General features: G+C 38.8%; 1 protein-coding gene across 1 annotated transcript in view; it reads left to right on the forward strand.

Moving 5' to 3' along the window:
* The window catches only part of ACBD6 (acyl-CoA binding domain containing 6), a gene marked incomplete at both ends in the record, with an annotated part of 162,503 nt that overhangs the window by 47,176 nt on the left and 89,168 nt on the right, over window positions 1-26,159 (forward strand). Inside the window, one exon of the mRNA XM_080699482.1 lies at window positions 14,191-14,273. Coding sequence (XP_080555608.1) covers window positions 14,191-14,273 — 83 coding nt within the window. The remainder of the gene's footprint in view (window positions 1-14,190; window positions 14,274-26,159) is intronic.

The following is a 26,159-nucleotide window of genomic DNA, read 5'->3' on the forward strand; positions in this document are numbered from 1 at the left end:
AAAGTATGGAAGATCTTCAAAAGAATGTGAAGAAGAACCTATCATATGATCCAGCAATACCACTTCTGGGTATCTACCCAAAAGAATGGAAACCAAACTACCAAACTAGTGCATGCATATCTATGTTCATAGCCACACCATTCACAATCACCAAACTGTGGAACCAGCCAAGATGTTCATTGACAGATGAATGGATTGCAAAATTATGAAATATGAACACAGCCATAAAGAAGAACAAAATTGTATCATTTATAGGGAAATGGATGGAACTGGAGAATATTATGCTAAGTGAGATTAGTCAGTCACAAAAAGTAAAAAATCGGATGGTGTGTGTGTGTGGGGGGGGTGCTGCGGTTCCTGGAAGCCCTTCTACTTCTGGGCTTCACTCCCAGACATCTTTTATACTTTTTTTTTTTTTTTTTTTGGAAACAGGGTCTCTTACGCCAGCACGGCTTCCTTCGAACCTGTGCAATCCTCCTGTCTCCACCTCCCAAGTGGGGATTACAAGCGTGCGCCACCACGCCTGGCCAAAATTGGATGCTCTTTCTAATATGCCAAAGCTAGGGAGAAAAAGGATCATAGGAGGAACTCTAGAGAAGGAAGGGGGAAACCATAGATGAGCAAATAAGGCGACCTAACTGAAGGGAGGGAGGGGGAAGAGGGAAATTCCGTAATGCACATGATGTACATTCACAAGCAGATCAAAGTCAGTCACTAAGCCAAACATGGAGAAGGGAGGGAAGAAGGAATGGAGAGTGGGACTTGGGGAAGGGTTAAATGAATGATGTGTGCATGTATGCCTCTACCATCTTGTACTCTATTAAGATGTATGACCACAATGCACCAATAAAAAATAAAAAAAAAGAATGGCATAAACCTAAAATAGCCAGTAGGTAAAACTTAGAGTTTTCCATATTTCACCTCCAGCTGCATTTAAAGAGCTCGTGGGTAGGTTCTCTAGAGCTGTCTGAACTCTCTGTGCTTCCAAAATGGACTCCCCAGCCATAGCTCTCTTCCCATGCAAAGAAAGCCTAACACTGAGAGCAGCCTGCTGGTCATTTAACCAAACTGAAGTAGGACAGCTGGGCTTGGTGACAGATGCTTGTAATCCCTTTACTTGGGAGGCCAAGACAAGAAGATCTCATGTTCAAGAGCAGCAGCAACTTAGGCAGACTCTATTTCAAAATAAAAATCAACTAGGGCTAGGAGTGTAAGTCAGACAAAGATAATAATGACAGAGGAAAAAAGAAGAATCAGGCAGCAGTGGGAGAGGGGACCAGAGCTAAGCAGTCTTGAAAGTACCCACCCCAGGCCAAATTTGTAAACAGTTAATGAAAGGGAGAGAGAACCATAATCTGTCTGGCTTACGTTCGATCTTAAAGATTTAGGAACAGTCATTTCAGGTGAAGATGAGCAACAGAAAGGACTCTATTTTTATTTCCTATAATATCCAGCAGGTATATTATTGGTGAAAATGCTAACTTTTCTACAGGTCTTGTTAGGTTTGGTATGTTTTCCAAAAGAGTAATACCGTTTTACAAGGCCATTAGGGCCACTAACTTATTAGTATTACCTATTTAACTACAGTTTTACTGGCTTGGGTGACTTGTTATCCTAATGCAGTTAGTTAAAATCTATTGCTTATTATTGTTTTAATTTGCAGCTTTAAAATTATTATCTTGAACATTTTCAGTATTTGTATGCATGTATGTGACTGGAACTCTAAACCTCTTTGTACTTTCAAATATCTAAGTATTGCCCATTTTCATAGTCATGGTCTGTTTATCTATCGATTCTTAAATGTTTATCTTACACAAGACATCATTTGAATGAATTGCTTATACTATTAACCATTTGTTTTACTTGCTTAAAATGAAATTTTTTTCTGTTTATTTTTGCTGCATTATTAAAGAAATACTAGTTTAAATACTTTATGATTTTTTTTTGAGTGCTTAAAAATCTTAAGCCAGGCATGGTAGCGGAGTGTTTTAATCCCGGTACTGGGGAGGCTGAAGGAGGAGGATCGCAGGTCCCCAGCCAGCCTCAGTTTTCTAGTGAGACCCTCCACAACTTATTGAGACAAAATAAAGAATAAAATAAAGAATAAAAAATAGGGACAGGTGTGTAGCTCAGAGGTAGAATGCTCCTTTCAATTCCAGTATCACCAAATTAAAAAAACTAAGAAAATAATCTAATTTTTGAATTGATGTGATAAATACAACATTCAGAATCATTTTCTAAACAATATTTAAGTTTTGATTATTGTTAATTTCTAGAAAATTAGTCATAAATATTTGAAGTGAATTTTCTAGGAGAGTTAATTTAAAATAGCATTAGCCGGGCGTGGTGGCTCACACTTGTAATCCCCGCACTTGGGAGGTGGAGACAGGAGGATTGCGCAGGTTCGAAGCCAGCCGCGCTGGCTTAAGAGACCCTGTTTCTAAATAAAATATAAAATAGGTCTGGGAGTGTAGCCCAGAGGTAGAAGGGTTACATTCCCAGTACCACCAAAAAATAAATAAATTAAAATAAAATAAAATAGAATTAAATTGAGATTAACAAAGATTGTTTTATATATTTTATATTTAAAAATACTTTGTTTTAAAAATATAAAATGAAACCTGAGCCAATAGTCTTTTTGTATCTTAGTTTTAAAGTACTCTAGAACCAAGGCTATTGACAAAAGCTATGAAAATAAAATTAATATAGTATTTACTCTTGAACTCCATTATGGGATAGTGGAGTGCAATTTACCATTTAAAAAAGTATTAAGTGATTTACATGGTTGACTATAAAGGAAATATTAGCTTATTGCTGACTGTGTTAGCTACATGGAAAATTGTCTCTCATAATTTGGTAGATTAAAATCGTCAGATGAAGTGATTTTTATTAGAAATTTGTTTTTATATATAACACATATGTCAAGAAATAAAAACAAAGAACATTAGGAAAGACTAAAATTTGGAAGATTAGAGAAAATAATCTAGTTTTGCATATTATTTCTGCTGTTTTCACTTATTTATTTAAAAATTATTTTCCAGTACCACCTTAAGTATTTATATAGTATTTCTAAGAGAAACTAAGTTAAAAACAAATTTTTAGCATGCTTGTAATCCCAGCATTTAGGAGGCTGAGACAGGAGGATTCCAGTTGGCGGCCAGCCTCAGCTACTACTTAATGAGCTGAGCTACTTAATGAGGCCTTCCTCAATCCAGTGAGACCCTGTTTCAAAATAAAGAATAAAAAATAGGGCTGGGGGTATGGCTTGGAGGTAGAATGCCCCTAGTTTCCATCTTCAGTACCACAAAAAATTTTTTTTAATTTTTTCCTGATATATTTTATAAATATTACTAATGGCAATGAACAATAGTTTCATGATAGTTTAATTTTTTGAATGCTTTTAATGACATAGTAGATTAAATGAGATCGGTATTCTTATTTTTCTATATAGAAATGTATAACCATTCCTATTTCAGGGAATAAAGCAATGTGAATGTATTTAATTTTTATTGGTGCACTGTAGTATACATCTTAATGGAGTACAAGATGGTGGAGGCACACATGCACACATCACTCAGTCAGCCCCCCCTCCCCTCCTTCCTCAGGTTTGGCTTAGTGATTGACTTTGACATGTTAGTGAATGTACAGAATGTACATGGAGGAATTTCCCTCTCACCCCCGTCGCCCTCATGTAGGTCAGCTTATTTGCTTATCTGTAGTATCAACGTAAATGTTTTTAAAGGATTATTGGGAAAAGTTTTTAAAAAGGGTTTAGAATTATAGTATTAGGGTATTAATGAAAGAAAATTGTATATAATTTATAATACATTCAAAGATTGTGCTATATGTTTAAAAGTTTTCTCTTTGAACTAATGGAGTACTTTAATTTAAAAATGCATACTTAAGAAACAGCAATAATTTTATTTAGAATATTGTTAATTTATAATACTATTTTTCAAAGAAGCTTGGAGAGAGAGTGTAGTTTACTGGAAACAGCACAGCCTTTGAACATCACAGGTTCTTGGTTTGAGTCCCAGGTGTGCCAGTTACCATGGGATGTGGTAAGGCTTTTAATCTGTAAGATGGGGATTTATTTCAAATCTAAGTTAGACATCCAGTTTTTAACATTTTTTAAATCTGCAGTTTTAAAATTGATGATTTATTACATTTAATTGGCTCTGTTTTTTCTTTTTTAGCATTACAGAAAATAATGATACTTGTAATTGATAATGTCTGGACCCCACATTAAACTATAATGTATCTCTATTGCTGAGACCCTTTTGCTTTGGAGAAATGGCTGTATTTTTTAACTCTTTCTACATCAGCTAACTTGTATAATGTCCACTAGTGCCAGACAGTGTACTAGTTACATAGCCTATTTTAAATCCTTAAAGGAATCATATGTGATAGGTACTATTATTCCCAATTTTGCAAATGAAAGTTGAGCCAGAGAAGTGAAATTTGCACAAAGTCCTATTAAAGTTAGACCGTAAACAGATCAACAAACCATGAAAAAGAATCTGATAAAGGTAACTAGTGGAGGAAGCCTCTTCTTTGCATATATTAACTTGCTAATCTTAGGAATTCATACTTTTTCAGATAGAGAAGAAAGTTCTATTAAGGTTTTAAATCTTGACCCTGAAAAAAAGGTGGGGTCTGAATCAAGTGCAGAAGATTCAGCCAACTTATCCTTTGCTCCAGTGAAGGAGCATTTCATGTCTCAGATGACGCATCCTGGGCAGTATAAGAACTGGCAAACTTTATCCTATTGACTGCCAAGCTGGAGTCTCTTTCTTGAACTGCTGATGCAACATAAAAGTAACCTAATGGATTTGAAGTAGAGAGAAATGGAATAAACTTCTAAGCCTCTCTATGAGAGACATTTTATCACAGTGAAATCAAGACGGTAAAGAGCCAGAAAGTTTACCCCATCTACTAGGTGAAGTGAGCGGAAAGGAAATGCATTTGTAGCAGCCTTGTTCTCGATTCACAATTCAATCTGATAATGGCAGATTAGTTTAAAATGTTTTGTGCCCCAAAAAAGTTGTTGTAGCAGTCTAACATGTATGTTCATGCAGTTGCTTCAGGAAGCAGAACTAATCATAGCAAGAAGGAATGATGTATTTAGAATATACCATAATCATATTATAGGGTCATTATTTTCCTTGAATGTTTTAATTCAGCTAGATTATTCATTACTCATACAGCTACTCATCATATCTCCATTTATGAGTGAGAAGGTAAAACTATTCTAAATATACAACTGTGAGTTAATGCTTAGGCATATTACATTACGGAATAGAATATTGTGCTTGCTTTCAAATGTATTTTTTGTGGGACCTTTGATTCTGAGTTTGGTGAAATAATAGAGATAAGGTTTACCCTTTTACCTAAAATAAAAAGAAGGCAGATACACAGCTGTAGTTGCTAGATGGAACAATAATGTGGAGGAGACATTGTACTACAAGGGCTGTAAAATTACAGGGGAGAAAGAAGACCAATAAGCTAAGCCCTAGCGGTAGCTGTATTTGTTGTCTAGAGGCGTTTTCCAAGCTGTAGCACAGGGAGGGACAACCCAGAATTATCTAGCAGTCTACCTGAATTGAGCTAGAATTCGCAGAGCCTGATGCCAGGAAGGTTGTTCCTGCATAGAGAGTTTCAGAGATCTGCAGATTATCCCCTTGGCGAAACACTAGTCTGTGGTTGTAAAGGAAGCTGACAAGTTGGGGAAAGAAACACAAAAAAGCAGTAGTTCAAACTGTGTGCGGGGCTGATACAGGCCTGAGAACATTGTTTTCTACCAGTAAGATGGAAAGAAAACAATATATGAAACATACGGTAGAGGCCTCAGAAAGGTTTGACTTGATTAATGGCACCAAAATAAAGCCTATATTAAAGCCTGCCTTTTTTTCTTTCCCTAATAAAGCATAAAAGTGAGTCTCAAAAGCATCAAACTGATTCCAAGTAGCTAAATTTGTGCCCAAACAAAGACCAACATAATTTAAAGGAACACAACAAAATCCAGAAAACAAGACTGTAAAATTTATAATTCCTGGCTTACAGTAAAAGTCTTTCAGGCAAGTAAAGAAAAGCAGAAAAATATGACCCAGGAGAAAAATCTGTTAATAAATGCAGTGGTAGAAATGAAAGAAATGATGAAGTAGCAAAAACATGTAAATACCTATAATAAACACCTATAATAGATGTGTCCATAAACTCAGAAAGTAGAAGAAAGCATGAGCATGATACGTAAGTAAATGGAAGATAGAAAGACCCACATGACAAATATAACATATGAAGTGAAAATACACTGGTTAGGATTAACAGGATATTTGACATTGCCCAAGAAAAGATTAGTGAACTTGATGCATCGAGAGTAGCTAATCAAGCTGAGGCTCAGAACATACCGAGACTGGATTAGAAACGAAGGGGACCAGGGAGCTACGGGGATATCAAGCAACGTAGCGCATCTATCTGGAGTTCGGAATGGACAAAAAAAGTGAGAGAAGACAAAAATATTAATGAAAAATACCTGAAATTCTAAATATTTGCTGAACACCATCAACCAGTTTTTCATTTTTTAACCATTGCTTTTGGGGGCCAGAAAAATTCAGGTTTGTAGAAGGCTATCTTGTGAGAAACAGGACACTTAGCTGCAACTTTGGTTACCATTCAATAGATACCAATAGCACCACCTAGATGTGCCAACCAAAAAATACCTAGATATTGCCAAATATCCTAGAGTTGGGGAGCAGTGATGAGAGGCAAAAGACTCACTCCCTCTTGAGTCACTGCCCAAAACCTATGGCTCCAAGAAGCTCAGTAAACCTCAAGCAGAAGAAACAGAATGAAACTATACCAGCAAATAGACACCATTGTCCAATTGTTGAACCCAGTGACAAAAGAGAAAATCTGAAAAGCAGCTAACCAGAAAAACAAAAACAAACAAACATTAAATACCAAAGACACAAGTAGAGCCACAGCAGACTTCTGATAGGTCTGCAGGCAGCAGGTTGGCATCACAAATTAAAATAAAGCCTATCAACCTGTAATCCCAAAGCCAGTTAAGATAGCTTTCAAAAAATGAAGGTGAAGTTTACCTAATATAATGGGCATTTATGAAAAATCCAGAGGTGACATTCCACTCTGCGGTAATATATTGAAACCTTTCCACCCAAGATCAGCAGTAAGACAATCCAACTGTCCACTAACTAACTAACTGATGAATGGATAAAGAAAGTCTGGTATTGGTATATACATACCTTAGGCTATTAGTCAACCATAAAAAGGAAGGAAGCCAGGCATGGTGGTGTATGTCTGTAATCCCAGTCCTTGGGAGGCTGAAACAGGAGGATCGCAGGTTCTAGTCCAGCTTTAGAAACGTAGCAAGACTTATACAAGCTATACAGAATGATAAATGCTTAGAGACAAAGGCAGGTTGATGTTTGCCAGTGTTTGGGGGATGGGGAGTTGGTAGGTTGTGACTGTTTAGTGTATTCCTAGTTTCTCTGGAGGATGATGACTATCCCACCTAGCAAGAGGTAGTGGTTGCCCAACGTTGTGAAAGCATTAAATATCACACACTGTAAACTTTACGATGGTTAATTTTATGCTATATGAATCTTATGTCAGCACAGAAAAATAGGACAAAATAAAGACTTGCTTCAAACAAAGGAAAGCAGAGGTAATTATTGCTGATTGATTTATGGTACAATAAACATTAAAGGAACTTTCTTCAGGTGAAAGAAAAATATTTCTGATGAAAAATAGGGCCTGTGTAAAAGAATGAAGAACACTAGAAGTCATAGTAGTTATGGGCAACTACAAAACACTTTTTTTTCCACTTTAAAATATCTGTAAGAGATGAGAGCGTTTCCTGTTTCAGTTCAGGCATGTAAAGAACTTGTAAGTCGTCACTGTGGTCCTCAACAGCAGTATGAGCAAACTGAAAACGACTGTCCCCAGCTCCCTCAGAGATCTGAGATCTGCCCTCCACCCAAGCCCTGGCCCTCTTTGGTTAGTAAAGAAGGCAGGAGAGATTGAACGCCCTCCCTCTGCATTGTCGCACGCCGCACCTTCAGCACTGTATTGTCTTTGGTGATGAGGAAACTCAGCCTGAGATACAGTTGTCCAAGGTTACGTGGACATTGAGTGGCAGCCTCAGGATTCGAACGCGAGTCTCTGTGACGGTAAAATCACCCTCTTTCCACAGTGGTAGCTGGTTCCTAATAGTAAGTACCTTTGGTGTTCAGGGCACTGTGCATGGCTTTGAAGGTGTGTGCAAATTTAGGACGTGCCTTGAGAGGCGCAGATCCCAGCAGCTGTCCCTGTTCATTGAAGAGACAGTCACTGGAAACCTGTTCTGTGCCAGGGGCTGCATGAGGGCGGATGACTGTGCTGCCCTGAGGAGGCGGTAGCCAGGTCCCCCGCCGCAGTGTGATGGGCTCGCGGGAGGGCCACCAGCTCGAGCTTAGAAGGCCAGCCCGGAGCCTAAAATAGGTTACAACCGAAATGCCTGTGGGGTAGACAGCAGAGTACAGGAGTGATGTGAGCCACGTCTGCTCTCTGCCTGAATGTCAGATACCTAGGCATGTGCCTCTTCCACACAGATAGCGCCCTCTTCCAGTTTTCATAAAACAGCCCAGACAGTTAGAGACCTGAACGCAAGGAAACATTTCCCTCTCCCAAGTCAGCAGCACAAATGTGATGGTAAATGCTGGCTTCCTCTTGGCCTCCATATTAGTTACCTATTTCTTCTTCTTTCTTAACAATGTAGAATAGCTCAGTTATTTTCATCACTGACTAAGAGTCTATATCATGAGTGCACCATTTGTTTATCTATTCATCTAGGGAAGGGCGGATTGGATTTTAGCCATTCTAATAGGTATGCAATGGTTTCTTATTATTGTTTTAATTTGTTTGATAAGTGACTTCAAAGTTTTTATGATAAATATATTTTCATTTGCTTCCTGTGTATCTTCTTTGGTAAGGTGTCTGTTCATATCTTTTGCTTTCTTTAGTTGGGTAATTTGCTTTTTTGTTGTGGAGATTCTATGAATATTTTGAATACCTTTATAAGATATATTTTGCAGAGACTTTCTTCTAGTCTATGGCTTATCATTTCATTGTCTAAACACTGTCTTTTCATAGAGCAGATTTCCATAAATTTTTTTTTTTAATTTTATTTTATTGGTGCACTGTATTCATACATCATAGTGGGATACAAACTTTTGTAGACATACATGCACACATCGCCCAGTCAGCCCCCACCCAATCCCCACCCCATTCTCTCCCCATCCCTCCTTCCCAGGCTTGGCTTAGTGGTTGACATCTAGTATTATAGCAATTTATCCAAAATTAAAAATGATAATCTCACATAACAGTTTCATTTGTCTGATAACAAGCGTTTGATGATTTAAAGATAGCATTTCAATATTTCTTTTTGCTTTCTTTCTTACTAGAGCATATTTTTTTCTGTTTTTTAGGTGAAACTATCATATATTTATATATTTATTTTTCAGAAAAAAATCTATCCTAATATGAAATATGAATTCTAGATACCCAAAACGATCTTGAAAAAGAACAAAGCTAGCAGATATATATTTTCTGATTTCAAACCATAAAAAGCTACAATAATTGAAACAGTGTAGTACTGTTCTAAAGGCAGATATATAGACCATTGGAGTTAAATAAAAGCCTAGAGCTAAATTCTTCCCTATATTGTCAAGTTATTTTTGACAAGGTTTCCACGAACATTTGGTGGTGGAAATAATAATCTTTTAACTAAATATTGTTGAAAAATAATAATTACATGGAAAAGAATAAAATTGGACCTTTACCTAATCCCATATACAAGTATTAACTCAAAATAGATAAAAGACCTAAATATAAATCTTAAGACTATAAACTTTTAGGAGAAAATCTGGGTCATTAAACCTCACAACATTGAAATTGGCAGTGATTTCTTGGATATGATTTCAATGGCACAGGCAACAGAAGCGTATACAAACTCCCTAAAAAATAAAAAAAATATTGCATATCCAAAGACAATGTAAACAGAGTTAAAAGTTACTAATAGAATTGGATAAAATATTTCCAAATGCTATATCTGAAGGTATATTAATATTCCAACTAGAAATCCTAAAAATTAACAACAATAAAGGCAAACAATACAACTTAGAGATAGGTAAAAGACTAACATAAATAATGAATCTCCACAGATAACCAATCTTAGTTGTCTGTTGGATGGAAACTCTTGTTTCTCTGGTTCTGGTGAGTGTTACCTATTTCTTCTTTGTAGTTAATCTCTTTGAGTATTTTCTCTAGCGCTGGTTTTGAAGACATAAATTCCTTCAGTTTCTGTTTGTCATGGAAACTTCTTATTTCTCCATCTAATTTGATAGAAAGTTTTGCTGGATAGGAAATTTTTGGCTGGAAGTTGTTTTCTTTCAGAGTTTGGAATATGTTACTCCAAGCCCTTCTGGCTCTCATGACTTGGTTTGGGAAGTCTGGAGTGATTCTAATTGGTTTGCCTCTGAATGTCACTTGGCCCTTTGTTTTTGTTGCCTTTAAGATTCTCTGCTTGGCTTCCACATTGGTCATTTTGACAATTATATGGCGTGGGGATCCTCTTCTCCGATCCTGTCTAAAGGGAGTTCTATAAGTTTCCTGGATCTGTGTATCAACCTCTTGCTCTAAATTTGGAAAATTTTCTGCTATTACTTCCTTGAAGAGATTGTTGATCCCTTTGGTATCACTTTCTTTTCCCTCCTCTATTCCAATTATTCTTAGGTTAGCTCTCTTAAGATGGGCCCATATTTCTTCAATGTCAGATTCCTGCTGTTGGATATTTTTTTCTAGATTAGAAACTATGCATTCATTTTTGGATTGCTCATCTTCTAAGAGCGAGATTCTGTTCTCCATGTGGTCTAATCGGTTGTTTGTGCTTTGAATTGAGGCCTTTACTTCATTAATTGCATCCTTTATCTCTTTTTGGCTCTCTCTGAGTTCTTTTCGAAGCACCTCTATTATTTCTACAGTTATTTTCCTGATTTGATCTTCTAGAAATCTCTGATTTTCTGTTTTATCAGGTTCTGATGTTGTGGGGTTGTGCACATTCATTACTCCAGTGTTATTCCTCTTTCCCATGATTTCGGAGGTTTGTGCCTTCTCTGGGTTCTTCCCTTGGGTCACTATGGCTTCACTTAAGGTGCTCTGGATCTCGAGTCTGTAGTATCTCAGACCCCACTACTCCTTTACTGGGTTGTATCACAGAGTCTCCGACCCAGGGAGTCGATAGAGGCTGCTTTAAACTATGGGGGGTGCCAGCTTGCACGTTCTCCTATGGTGTGATATCTCTGCCACCACCACTCCCTCACTGGGTCAAGTCCCAGGAGGCCCAATACTGCGATTTCTCCTCTGTGGCCCGCAATTTGACTCACTGTTCTTGAGTACGCAGATGTAGCTGTACTGGACTCGGTGAATTCACTGCTGCTGCCGCCGCCGGTGGCAATATGGCGCCTCTGCCACGCCCTCGGCCATGAGGCTGGCGTATTTTTTCTTCTCTGGTTTTGATTTCCACTCTGAATCCCTGCAGCGTGTGCTGAGCTCAGCCACTGGGAGCTTTAAATGCTGTCTGCGCCGAAAGATCCCGCCTGGCTGTTCCGCAGCGGCTCACCTGGCTTGCTGTAGCCGTCCGTTGAGTTCGCCGCTGCCGCCGGCAGTATGGCGCTGCTGCCGCATCCTCGGGCGCGTGTGTCTCCTCTGTGGCCCTGAGCTCTGTTCTCAGTCCGCTTTCTCTCTGGAGCCTGGTGGTTTTTTTTGTTTTTCTGGTGATGGTGTTTTCTGGCTATGAAAGGCACTCTTTTTGTGGTAATGGAGATTGGTTGTTAGCGGGACTCTTAAGCCCCACTTTTCTCGGTGGCCATCTTCCCGGAAGTCAGATTTCCATAAATTTTAACAGAGACCAATTTACCAAGTTTTTCTTTTATGGGTTGTGCTTTTGGTGTTAAACCTAAAAAAATCATTGCCGAACCCAAATCACCTAGAATTTTTCTCATGTTACCACCTAGGAGTCAATTCTTTTTAAAGAAGCTGAGCTTAACACTGTATTTGGGTTCTTTGGTACCCAGTTTTCTCTTTTTCAGTTCTGTTGCTCATTTAGTAAACCTCTCTTGAACACTAATTTTGTTTCCACTTTATCTTACCAATGAAGAATGTATTTAAGTATAATTGGATTAAACAAGTTCTCCCTTTTATTTGATTTTTTTTTTTTTTTTTGGTACATAAAACACATTCTCTTTTCCAGAATTTTTTTTTTTTTTTGCAGTATTATTCTCAAAAAATGCCCCTCAGAGAACAGAGCCCTGGCTCTTGCCTGGCTTATTGGCCAGCATGACACTCTTGCGAGTCTTGCTGACATTTGTCAGTAATGGTTCTGCATCTTCGTTTCTGTCATAAATTGATCATTTATTTATCTCTAGAAATTCCACCATTCCTCTGCTGGTTATGACGGTGCACATCTGTAATCCCAGCTGCTGGGGAGAATAATTAGAGGGATTCTAAGTCATGGCCAGCCTGGACAACTTCACAAGACCCTGTCCCCAAATGAAAAGCAGCGAGAGCCGGATGTAGCTTAGTGTAGAGTGCTCTGGGCTTCAATCCCTACCACGAAAAGCAGGCAGAAACTTCATTTTTTAAAAGACCTTTGTTCTCCTAGAAGAGTTAAAAACTGATAGAATATGCTACCTAAACAGTGTTTTTCTCGACAGAGTAGTCCACAGATCAAGATAAATAATTTAAAAATAAATAACAATAAAAACTAAACCTTTCTTAAAAATACAGAGGGAAAATGTTTATGAAGATTTCCAGCATTTTTAAAAGTGAAACTAGTCTTCTTGTAGTCAAACAATAACATTTAGAGTCTGAAGTAATGCTACTGTTCAGAATCAGAATTTTGACATTTACAGTGCATCATGGCTTGAAGCCTTGGGATCCCAGAAAATGTGCTTTTCCAGACACTGCAGTTTGATCATTTCCAACAGTATCATCCAAGTTCATTGCTTCTACATATATATTTTAGAAGAATCTTATCCCTAAATTAAGCTTATGCTTCTTTTTTTTTTTTTTTTTTTTTTTGGCAGTACTGGGGATGGAACCCAGGGGCATTCTACCTCCGACCTATACCCCCAGCCCTTTTTCCTTTTTTTAGTTTATCTGTCTCCTTCCTTCCTTCCTTTTTCCTTTCTTTCATTTTTTTCTTTCATGGTACTGGGGGAGGGGGCCCCAGAGGCTTTCTACCTCTGGGCTATACTCCCAGACCTATTTTACATTTTATTTGGAAACAGGGTCTCAGTAAGTTGCTGAGAGCCTCACTAAGTAGCTGAGGCTGGCTTCGAACCTGTGTGATCCTCCTGTCTCAGCCTCCCAAATGGAGGGATTACAAGGGTCTGCCACCACACCCGGCTTAGTCTTTATTTTGAAACAGGGTTTCACCAAGTTACAAAGGGCCTCGCTAAGTAGCTGAGGCTGTCTGCAAACTGTGATCCTCCTGTCTCAGCCAAATGCTGGGATTACAAGCGTGCGCCACCACGATTGGCTTATGCTTCTTTTTTGAAAACAAAAGGCAGAACCTGTTGGATAATTGATTTTAGAAAATATTTCCATAGCAGTTTTCTTTTATTTTGAATCTAAACCTCTTCTTTCTTTCCTTCTCTCTTTCTTCTGCCTTCTTTCCTTTTCTTCTTTCTGCCTAAAAATATCTTATTTTTCATTATGATTGAATTTGAATTTTTACTATAGTTACTATAGTTAAATTGCTGTTTGGAAATCTTATAAGTCCAGTTATGATTTTCCTAATTGCATTCATGTTGTTATTGATATTTTATATTTTATTTTCATGTTTTTGTGCAAGCATCCCTATTTTCCACACTGAAGATCTCACAGTTCCCTAGTGGAATTTCTTTTAAGCGGCTCCATGAGGCGATACTGGAATGGCCAGGCGGGGACCGTTCTGCTGCTGGCCTGAGAGTCCTCTTGCCTTTTTGGTGCCTCCTTAAAATTGCTACGTGGGCTTGGAGGAATGATTGAGAGTAAAATCTGTAGTCGTTTTCTAGGACAGTAATGTTCTATAACTAGTTTATATGCACGTTGCTTTAATCATGTCTTTTTTCATTTTTTTCCCTCCTGCAGACATCAGAGAAGAAAGGAAAAGAAGCAAATAGTGGTTTTGGTGGGCCAGTTGTTAGTTCTTTATATCATGAAGAAACTATCAGGTAATCTCACTTTGATCTTTGATAATAGGAATATACATACACAAATATGTCTGTGTATATATACATTTAATCCTGAAATCGTAAACTTGTGAAGTACTTTTTCTTAACATGAAACTGATTTGGTATTATCCCTAGTAGGATAATAAATGGCAGGAAATAATTTTGTAGGTGTATAATCTTTAAAATCAATAAGAGTCTGAGCTAGTGCCAAAGTACCTGAACACTCACATGGGAGTAGGACCACTTAGCACACACTGTCAGCGTCTGAATCGGGGCCTTTTTCAAACACGGAGGGAGGTCGTCAAGCAGGGTTGTGTCTCAGATAATCTTAAAGAGACTGCCATTTCTTTTTAAATTTTTAATTCTCAATTTATTTACTCTTAAAGTCATTTTAATTTAATTTCACCTAAATTTAAAGTCATTTTGGAGCGTAAAATGATATAGTCAGTGTGGAAAATAGTGTGACATTTCCTCAAAAAATAGAATTACCAAATGATCCAGCAGTTCCACATCTGTCTATATCCAGAGGAATTAAGAGAGCTAAGAGCCATCTTAGAACCACAGCAACTAAGATTAACATCTTGGACCCGCCCAAGCTGAATACACAGCATTGGCTGGGTGGGGTTTGCCCACAAGCAGACAATGCCAAGGGACCTCTACAACTGATAGAATGCAGTCTTTGATGTCTTCGCCACCCAGTAAGATTTCATTGTTCTTCCTCTAAGCTTGTCACATCTGCCTCACTGACTTTACTTAAGGTATCCCATGACAATTGGTAGCTTCTCTATTTCATTAACTTTTATGATCCTTGTTTAAAGTTTCTATAAAAAATAATACTGGCTGCCGGGCGTGGTAGTGCACGCTTGTAATCCTCACACTTGGGAGGTAGAGACAGGAGGATTATACCGGTTCAAAGCCAGCCTCGCTGCTTAAGAGACCCTGTTTCCAAATAAAATATATTTTAAAAAAATAGGTCTGGGAGTGTAGCCTGGAGGTAGAAGGGTTCCATCCCCAGTACCACCAAAAAAAAAAAAAATTAAAAAAATACTGGCTATAGGAGGCCAGAAGAATTTTTAGCTAACTCTCCCCCAACTGCCCCACATATTATTACAATTATTAAATATAATTTTCTCCACATTGTCATATCTGAATCTGAGCCCTTTTTGTGTGAGAAGACAATTTTTTGGTAGCTAATTCCATGTCAGGACTATGGAACAAAGTTTTCAGTAGCTGCCTGGAGCAGCAGCCTTCCATGGTGGGACCATGGAGCAAGTAGTGTATGCTAGAGTCTGCTGTAGTGGGCTCTCCAAGACTGATTTGCACACCCATATATGGCAGCACTATTTATTATATTCAAAAGGTGAATGCAACCAAGGTATCTAATGACCAATGAATAAGTGAACAAAATTTGGTATCTACATTCAGTGGAATATTAGTCAACCTTTAAAAGGAAAGGAACCTTGACACATACTACAGTAGGAACTTTGAGGACATTGTGTTAATTGAAGTAAGCCAGTCACAAAAAGGCAGATACTGTAAATTATACTTAAGGTATTTGGAGAAGTAAAAGTCATAGAGACAGAAAGTAGATTAATGACTGCCAGGAGCTGGAGGCAATGGGAAATGTGGAGTTGTTTAGTGGGTCAGAGTTTCAAGTTTGCAAGATGAAGTCCACGATAACATGAATACACTTCACATTTCTGAACTGTATACTTGTTAAGACAGTAAATTTTATGTTTATGTGTTATTTTTACCATGATTGAATTTTCTTGTATTTTGTAGAACTAGGGATTGAACCCAGGGGCATTCTACCTCTGAGCTACACTCCCAGCCCTATTTTTTATTCTTTATTTTGAGACAGGGTCTTACTAAGTTACAGAGGGCCTCACTAAGTAGCTGAGGCTGGCCGTGAACCTGTGATTCTCCTGCCTCAGCCTCCCAAATGCTGGGATTATAAGCGTGCACCACACCTGGCTTATATTTGCAAAATTTAATTGATCATTTTATGTTATTAGCAAAGCTCTGGGGTTGCATACAATTTTTTTAAAATAATTGTTTTCTTTCAGCACTATGTATGAATCAGAAAAAGGACTCAGTCTGCTTTAACTCAGGAGTCATGTGACACAGTCTGGACTCTTTGATGCTCTGAGTCTTTATCTAATGTTGCTTTACTTACTCATTAACATGAAGTAAATGTTTCAAGTGGAAAACTGACTCCACCTAAATTTATTGAAGAGTAATATCTATCTTCATAGAACCAAGAGGGAACTATACCAAAACGGTGTGCTCCACTCTCACAGAAGAGCTTACTAACATTATCTCACATACACAAGCAGCAGGAGGAGCTCTCACAAAGCACCGTCAGAGGGGAGCTGCTGGTACCTCAGTGAGTCAGACACTTGAAATTCTTGTAGCTTTCACTTGTTGATGAGGCAGTCAGTTAACGTAGGGACCCATCTTGAATTCCTATGTATAACAAGCACACACCATTTTCGCTTAAATGTTGAAGGTGGGATAAGATGGGGAGGGCTGGTGAAGACTTAACAGGATAAAGATGCCCTTTAAGGGCACTACTGACCTCAAATGCATTTGCCACTCCCAGTCCCTTGATAGACCCTGAGAACTCTGGAAAGCCCATAAGAATATTAGGAAAACATAGTTTTAAAACCATTTTTAGGATTTAACCCCTCCTTTAGTCTTTATATATCTACAAAGTGTTCTGGGTTTGTTAATTTGTATATTCTATCTTTAGATTCTTCTAAAATACGGCATTTAGAACCTTAACCTTGCTAATTAAACTTATTAAAATGTTTGGTTAGGTCAGGATACTGTAAGTCGTTTTTCTCTAAATAGGAGAAGAGGTAGTCATTTCTTCTCTGTGGCTATAATCCTCTGCTTATACTTTTCCTATAGCATAAGTTCTGAGGACCCCAGGACTTAGGTGTGCAGTAAAAGTGCCCTGGACCTGGGAGGTGTCCCCAGCCTGGTGACAGTTGCTTATGTGGGGTTGGTCTATGTGGAGAGCTGCTGGTGTGGTGTGCTCATCCTTAACTTTATTCCTGTGCCGTCCAGAACTTATACACTGTTTTCCTTTCCTAGTTAGATAAGTGAGAGATTTTCTTGACCTTGCTTAAAAAAAATCACTAAGCTTAACTTTCTAGCAACATCAGTCACTATAAATCATAATAGTCTTTATTTTGCATGCTAACTTCCTTAAGCTCTGATTCTAGTGTTCTCTAAAATGACATGCTCAAAACAATTTTTTTTTAATTGGTGCACTGTATTCATACATCATAGTGGGATACATACTTTTGTAGACATACATGCACACTTTTCCCAGTCAGCCCCTACCCAATCCCCACCCCATTCTCTCCCTATCCCTCCCTTCCATGCTTGGCTTAGTAGTTGACATTTAGTATTATGGCAATTTATCTAAAATTAAAAATGGTAATCTCACATAACAGTTTCATTTGTCTGATACCAAGCTTTTGATGACTTAAAGATGACATTTCAATATTTCTTTTTGCTTTCTTTCTTTCCAGAGAATATTTTTTTCTATTTTTAGGTGAAACTATCATATATTTATATATTTATTTTTCAGAAAAAAATCTATCCTAATATGGAATATGGACTCTAGGTACCCAAAATGATCTTGAAAAAGAACAAAGCTAGAAGATATATATTTTCTGATTTCAAACCATATAAAGCTACAATAATTGAAACAGTGTAATACTATTCTAAAGGCAGATATATAAACCATTGGAGTTAAATAAAAGCCTAGAGCTAAATTCTTCCCTATATTGTCAAGTTATTTTTGACAAGGTTTCCACGAACATTTGGTGGTGGAAATATTAATCTTTTAACTAAATATTGTTAAAAAATAATAATTACATGGAAAAGAATAAAATTGGACCCTTACCTAATCCCATATACAAATATTAACTCAAAATAGATAAAAGACCTAAATATAAATCTTAAAACTATAAACTTTTAGGAGAAAATCTGGGTCATTAAACCTCACAACATTGAAATTGGCAGTGATTTCTTGGTTATGATTTCAATGGCACAGGCAACAGAAGCGTATACAAACTCCCTAAAAAATAAAAAAAATATTGCATATCCAAAGACAATGTAAACAGAGTTAACAGTTACTAATAGAATGGGATAAAATATTTCCAATTGCTATATCTGAAGGTATATTAATATTTCAACTAGAAATCCTAAAAATTAACAACAATAAAGGCAGACAATACCCTTTAGAGATAGGTAAAAGACTAACATAAATAATGAATCTCCACAGATAACCAATCTTAGTTGTCTGTTGGATGGAAAATCTTGTTTCTCTAGTTCTGGTGTGTGTTACCTATTTCTTCTTTGTAGTTAATCTCTTTGAGTATTTTCTCTAGCGCTGGTTTTGAAGACATAAATTCCTTCAGTTTCTGTTTGTCATGGAAGCTTCTTATTTCTCCATCTAATTTGATAGAAAGTTTTGCTGGGTAGGAAATTTTTGGCTGGAAGTTGTTTTCCTTCAGAATTGGGAATATGTTACTCCAAGCCCTTCTGGCTCTCATAACTTGGTTTGGGAAGTCTGGAGTGATTCTAATTGGTTTGCCTCTGAATGTCACTTGGCCCTTTGTTTTTGTTGCCTTTAAGATTCTCTGCTTGGCTTCCACATTGGTCATTTTGACAATTATGTGGCGTGGGGATCCTCTTCTCCGATCCTGTCTAAAGGGAGTTCTATAAGTTTCCTGGACCTGTGTATCAACCTCTTGCTCTATGTCTGGAAAATTTTCTGCTATTACTTCCTTGAAGAGATTGTTGATCCCTTTGGTTTCACTTTCTTTTCCCTCCTTTATTCCAATTATTCTTAGGTTAGCTCTCTTAAAATAGGCCCATATTTCTTCAATATCAGATTCCTGCTGTCGGATATTTTTTTCTAGATTAGAAACTATGCATTCATTTTTGGATTGCTCATCTTCTAAGAGCGAGATTCTGTTCTCCATGTGTTCCAATCGGTTGTTTGTGCTTTGAATTGAGGCCTTTACTTCATTAATTGCATCCTTTATCTCTTTTTGGCTCTCTCTGAGTTCTTTTCAAAGCACCTCTATTATTTCTACAGTTATTTTCCTGATTTGATCTTCTAGAAATCTCTGATTTTCAGTTTTATCGGGTTCTGATGTTGTGGGGTTGTGTGCATTCATTGCTCCAGTATTATTCCTCTTTCCCATGATTTCGGATGTTTGTGCCTTCTCTGAGTTCTTCCCTTGGGTCACTATGACTTCACTTAAGGTGTTCTTGATCTTGAGTCAGTAGTATCTCAGACCCCACTACTCCTTTACTGGGTTGTATCACAGAGTCTCCGACCCAGAGAGTCGATAGAGGCTGCTTTAGACTGTGGAGGGTGCCAGGTTGCACGTTCTCCTATGGTGTGATATCTCTGCCACCGCCCCTCCCCCACTGGGTCAAGTCCCATGGAGTACAGTACTGGGATTTCTCCTCTGTGGCCCACAATTTGACTCACTGTTCTTGAGTGCGCAGATGTAGCTGTACTGGCCTCGCTGAATTCGCTGCTGCTGCCGCCGGTGGCAATATGGCGCCGCTGCTACGCCCTCGGCTATGGGGCTGGCGTTTTTCTTCTTGGTTTTGATTTCGACTCTAAATCCCTGCAGCGTGTGCTGAGCTCAGCCACTGGGAGCTTTAGACACTCTCTGCATGGAGAAATCCCGCCTGGCTGTTCCGCAGTGGCTCACCTCGGCTTGCTGTAGCCGTCCCGTGAATTCACCGGTGCCGCCGGCAGTATGGCGCTGCTGCCGCGTCTGCCGCGTCCTCGGGCGCGAGGCCAGTGTATCTCCTCTGTGGCTCTGTTCTCAGTCCGCTTTCTCTCTGGAGCCTGATGATTTTTTGTTTCACTGGTGATGGTGTTTTCTGGCTATGAAAGGCGTTGATTTTGTGGTAATGGAGATTTGTTGTTAGCGGGGCTCTTAAGCCCCGCTTTTCTCGGTCGCCATCTTCCCGGAAGTCTCTCTCAAAACAATTTATTTTGAATCCAGTGACTGACCACATAACAGAGGCAAGTCAGATGCCCTCCAGTTGATGTAAGGGTATCCCTGAAACAGAATTAAACTGTACTAAAAGGGTTAATTTCCTGCTCACCCCCCACCCACTTAAAGAATTGACTGTTAGATTTAATTCAGTATTTAGAATTTGATCATGAGAAAGTAATAAAGAGTAATATAGTCTATTTTCATAGTTGTTCTTTTAGTGGTACTGGGGATTGAACCCAGTTGTACTCTCACTCCAAGCTACACCTCCAGCCCTTTTTATTTTTTACTTTGAACTAGGGTCTTACTATGTTGCTGAAGCTGGCCGTAAACCTGAGATCTTCCTGTCTCAGCCTTCCAAGTACTGGGATTACAACTGTGCACCACGAGTCTTGGCTTCATAGAGATTTTAATTCAGCTCACCACACACTTTTTACAAATCTGTGGGACAAAAGTGTTTGTGCTTCTCAGATTCTTCACTTTTGAATAATAGAACTTTTGGTGTTTTCACTGGTATTTAATAAAGATGAGTTAATTGAGTGAACTATGAAATTTTGCTAAGCACTTACCTAGTTAGACTTGGCCTGTTTCAGCAAGTAATCTAAGAATTAGACTAACTATGATATCTTCTAAGTCTTTTTATTTTGGAACATACTGTTAAAATATGAAACAGTAAGAAATCTGAATGTGAGAAAGCCATTGAAAGCTTTTGACTGTTACACAGTAATTTTATTACTACTATAGTAGAAATCACAATTAGAAGTATTTTTACATTGGGAGATGCATTTTATAGGGCAAAAGAATTCCAGTGTAACAAACTAGATTATATACTGAGATGTTGGATCATTTCAGATGTGAAGGACCAGAGGTCTTTACGGTCCCTGAGGCAGTCTCTGAATGCAGTCATTGCAGTGAGAACAAGCTATTTCTTAAAGTTTATGAATCAGACTTGGCTTGTGCTTGTGTGAAATATAGTATCTGAGGTTTTACTTTTCTAAGAGAAAGGTATGCTTTACATGATGTTAATTATAAATTCTTAGCAGAATTAGGTTAAGGCAAAGCAAAATCAAGAATAGGTTTTGAAGCCAAGTGTGGTGACGCATGCTTGCAATCCCAGTACTTGGGAGGTTAAGACAGGAGGATCATGCAGGTTCAAAGCCAGCCTCAGCTACTTAGTGAGGCTGTCAACAACTTAGTGAGGCCCTATTTCCAAATAAAATATAAATAGGTCTGGGAGTGAAGCCCAGAGGTAGAAGGCCCCTGGGTTCCACCCCCAGTACATTAAAAAAAAAAAAAAGTTTTAAAGTTTTAGAAACATATATGGTCAACTTGGATGAAAGGAAGAAGCATTTTATCTAGAAGCATTATTTTTGTTTACTTGTGTTACTTGGCATTGAACCCAAAGGTGTTCTACCACTGATCTACACATCTAGTCTTTTTAATTGTTTTTATTTTGAGACAGGGTCTCACTAAGTTGTCCAGGCTGGCCTTGAACTTGCGATCCTCTTATCTTAGCCTCCCAAGTACTGGGATTATAGGCATACACCACACCACACTGGGATAGAATCGTTAAATGTTATTTAAGAGGACATAGAACAATGTATTGTGAGATCTGTTTTGGGTACTTCAATATGCGGACTCCGGATTGGTTTCACATTTGCAGAAGGTCAGGGAAATCCGTGTGTAATCAGCCCATTTGTGTTAGGTTTAGGTTCCATTGTCACTGGGCAGCGTTTCCGACTGATGTCTGTTGTAGAGATGAGCTAAGGGCCGTTTGGTTTTTAATGTGAATGTTCTACTGCTGAGGGCTACTGGGGCCAGTTCTTAGCTCGCTTCTTGCTGTTTGGGTTCTGTTTATTTCAACTCTGCCATGAAAAATAGCAGTATTTCATCACAGGTACAGAACCCTGTATTAACATCCCAGAGGCATGACACCAATCTTGCATTCTGAAGCTGAGTTAATTGTTTCATGATAGAATAGAAGCGGTACAGTATGAGTCTCGTTAATTACAACAAGTTATGGAGCCAGATAACATCATTCAAATGTTGTTTCCAACACTCTTTAGCTGTGGCCTTGAGCCAGGTATTTATCTGTAAGACGGGATAAGGATGATATGTGTTTCACCTGTATTTACATGAATTACACAAATGCATCCTAGAATAACCCTGGCACAAAATAAGCTGCTCTGTAACACTATGCTTTCATTAGTATTATTCCTCAGCATAGGGCGTCCCCATAGGGAAGACCAAGAGCTGTTGTTAGGAATTTATATTACAGGTCAGGCTGGTTATAAAACACACTCCCCCATCCATCCATCCGTCCGTCCGTCCGTCCGTCCGTCCGTTCATCTATCTATCTCTATATATTTTTCAAAATAAAATGGAAAGCAAAGGAGAGTCAATGCTATCAGATCTGTGTTTGGAATTGTAGAAATGAGTGTAGCATATCTTGTGATTTGCGGTTACCTCTGCTTTTAAGATCAGCTGAGACTCATTTATGCTGCAGGTGAGCAGACAAAGCACTATAAGCACAGGGCTGTGCAGAGTCAGTGGTTCAGCAGTATCTATACTGACACATTTAAAAGATCATTTTTAGTGACTCGTATACTCAGAGTTGATCAAGAAGTTGGCACGTACATTAAGAAATTAGGGCAGGAATTAAAAATACAACAGATGAAGAGTGCACAGTACCCAGCCACCCTGCAGTAAGCGTTGGTCTTCCCTGTTATATTTTGTAGTTTGATGCCCTGTAATCTATCAGAATTTTATTAGTTTCACTTACACAGGCAGCCATCTGGACCTTCTTTCTCTCAGCAAGACCAGACTAGTATACAACTGAAATGATTGATGGGCTCTAGAATTGATTAGTTGCTCTGTGAGACAAATGAAGTGTTTTGGCAGAAAATACCAGAGGTCACTGCCTGTGGTCAGACACAAAAGCCTGGAGAATTTCAAAGAGGTGCTTTCATCATGGGCTTACCATTTCAATTTTTAAATAATAATGGATTTTTAGGAATATTTATAAAATATCCTTTTCATTGGTTGCTCTCTAGTCTTGATTATTAGTGGAAGACCATAAGTACAGAAACTAGAATGAAAGTGATTTTGTTTTATTTTTGTATTCTTGGTGAAATATATACACTGAAATGAAAATATTATAAATATTAAAAGCGCCTGTCACTTACACATAATTGTACTCAATTTTTTTATTATTTTCCTGAAATAGGTGTAACTACATAAAAAGCTACAAGGTATATGGCTTTATTATAGTTTATAAAATAAAATGGTATAAAATCTACATAGTCACACGTTGAAACCTACACATTGCTTGATAGCAGACTGTTCTTAACACATCTATTGAGGCTTTGGAGGACGTGTCTGGGCCAGGGCAGAGCTGAGTGGCAGAGTGCTTGCCTGGATTCCTCAAGGGCCTGGCTCTGATCCCCAGCACATATGAAAAGGAAAAGGTGTATGTATTATATATTTTGTGTGTTTTGAAGCTGAATATTTGGATTTGGGGGCATTTAGTGGCCTGTTTTTCAGGGATACCACTGTCCCAGCAACACACTAAGCACTTAGCACTAAGCCCCCACCTGCTTGGCTGGGCAGTATAACCCTTCCCTCTCTCACCTGCTTGGCTGGGCAGTAGAACCCTTCCCTCTCTCACCTGCTTGGCTGGGGCAGTATAACCCTTCCCTCTCTCACCTGCTTGGCTGGGCAGTAGAACCCTTCCCTCTCACCTGCTTGGCTGGGCAGTAGAACCCTTCCCTCTCTCACCTGCTTGGCTGGGCAGTAGAACCCTTCCCTCTCTCACCTGCTTGGCTGGGCAGTAGAACCCTTCCCTCTCTCACCTGCTTGGCTGGGTAGTATAATTCTTCCTGTCTCACTGTGTTGCCTATGATCAACATCGTGTCAACACTTTGGATAGGCGATAAATTGGATGACACATGTCTTGTTACATTCTGGTGGTTCTTTGAGGACTGCACAAGTGTGTATAGGCAAGTGGGCAAGTCCCCCAGAGGATCTGACTGCTCCGAATGAACTTGAGTTATGGATTTATTCAGCCTGTAAAACCTCAGCTGGCATAAATAATTGAGAAAGCAAAGGTTTGTCTGTGGTGCATACCTCAGGGACTCATGGCTCCTTTCCTCTTCCCTACCTCCCTTTCTTATGAAAATGATCCCAGTTGCACTCCTAGATAATAACACACCAAGCAATTAAAAGCCATGGGTGGCTGGAGAGAGGAGAAAAGGTTTAGTTAATGAGCTTTTCCTCTTCCAGTGCCCATGAGAGCCCCAGGAATGACAGGGCGATTAAAGCGAAGAGATAATTATAGATTATGTGAAAATGGGCCCCTTGGGACGAGCAGGTCTTGACATAAACAGTAACTGCTGTAAGAGTCTCCTGGCTCCCATAGTCACCCTCTGACGTGCTTCATTTAGCTTCTGTGTGCTAAGGGCCAGGAGGCCAGCCAAGCAGAGGCAGATCCACCTGTTTGCAGATCAACAGCCCTTTGAACAAGGGGTGGTTCATCGCCCATATCACCACCCACGCGTCCTTCCTCCGAACTCCTTTTTTTCTTCTTCCTCCTCTTCCTTTTCTCCCTTCCCTGCCTGTCCCTTCTAGTTCCCTTCTGCCCCGTGTCCTTTTCATACGCAGTTCCTATGCAGGGCTAGGCTCTGAGATGTTTATAAAGCTTGGTCTGTGCGTGTGCACACATAGATCGGTGTAGTTAGGAGGCCCCTCTGTCAGTTTGTGTATGACAGATGAGATGCACGGCCTCTGGCCATCTCATCAGACCGGGCTTTCCTCCTCCCTTTGTTCACTCTGCTCCAGTCACACTCACTTGTATTTCTTTGAAAGTCTAATTGATGTTTGTTAAAGTAGTTGGCAGTGCTGTGCTAGAGGATGAGAAATGGCCAGCTCACAATACATGCTGAAAATGTCAGATCACAGCAATGACAGCTAACATGTTGATATTTTATTATATGCTATAACCATACTGTGCTAGGTATTTCACTGACTCTTCAGAATGACCCTACTAAGTGCAGATATTTCTAACATCTCTGTTTCACAGATTAGGAAATAGATACGGAGAGGTCAGGTTACTTGCCCAAGGTCACATGGCTAGTGGCTATTCTTAATCACTTCCCAATGGCCCCTGAGATGTTTAAGGAGTCACTGTAATTTTCAATTAATGAAGTCAAATTTGGTAATTGTTACCATATTATATACGAGATGTCTTCAGTTAAAAGTTTTAAGTCTCTTTTTCATTAAGTGTTCTTTAAAAAATGTGCTTCCTGGGCCACGTGCTATGACATACTCCTTTGATCCCATCTAATTGGGAGGCCAAGGCAGGAGAACCCCAAGTGTGAGGCCATCCTGGGCAGTTTAACAAGGTCGAGGGATGCCGCGGAGTGCTGATGAGAGGCTCTTCTTTCACTTATCGCTGTGCCGATGATAGTGATGATGTCTCCTTTGGATTGACTTACTTTAGACTGACTGTGGTGGCTGGGAGTGCAGTTCAGGTCTCTGGATCCCTTTTAGTAAAGGGGATTGGCACATTTTCTGATTCTGGCCTCTGATTTTCCAGGGGTTGATCAGAATTGAACTATATTTTTTCTTATAGTCATTTAAATGTAAGAAATGTTCCGTCAACTTTGTATAGAGTTAAGTAGGTTTTAAAGTTGAAAATGCATTTTAGTAATCAGTGTCCATAAGATCATGGTTAAATTTTCAATATAATTATCTACAAGAAGTTTCCAGTGTATTGATTTTTTCCTTTGTCAATGTTTGCTTGAAAGAATGTGAGAAAAATATGTAAAAATGTAAGTAATTTTATTTA

This window comes from Muscardinus avellanarius (assembly GCF_963383645.1).
Source record: "Muscardinus avellanarius genome assembly, chromosome: 7".
Classification (NCBI taxonomy): Eukaryota; Metazoa; Chordata; class Mammalia; order Rodentia; family Gliridae; genus Muscardinus; species Muscardinus avellanarius.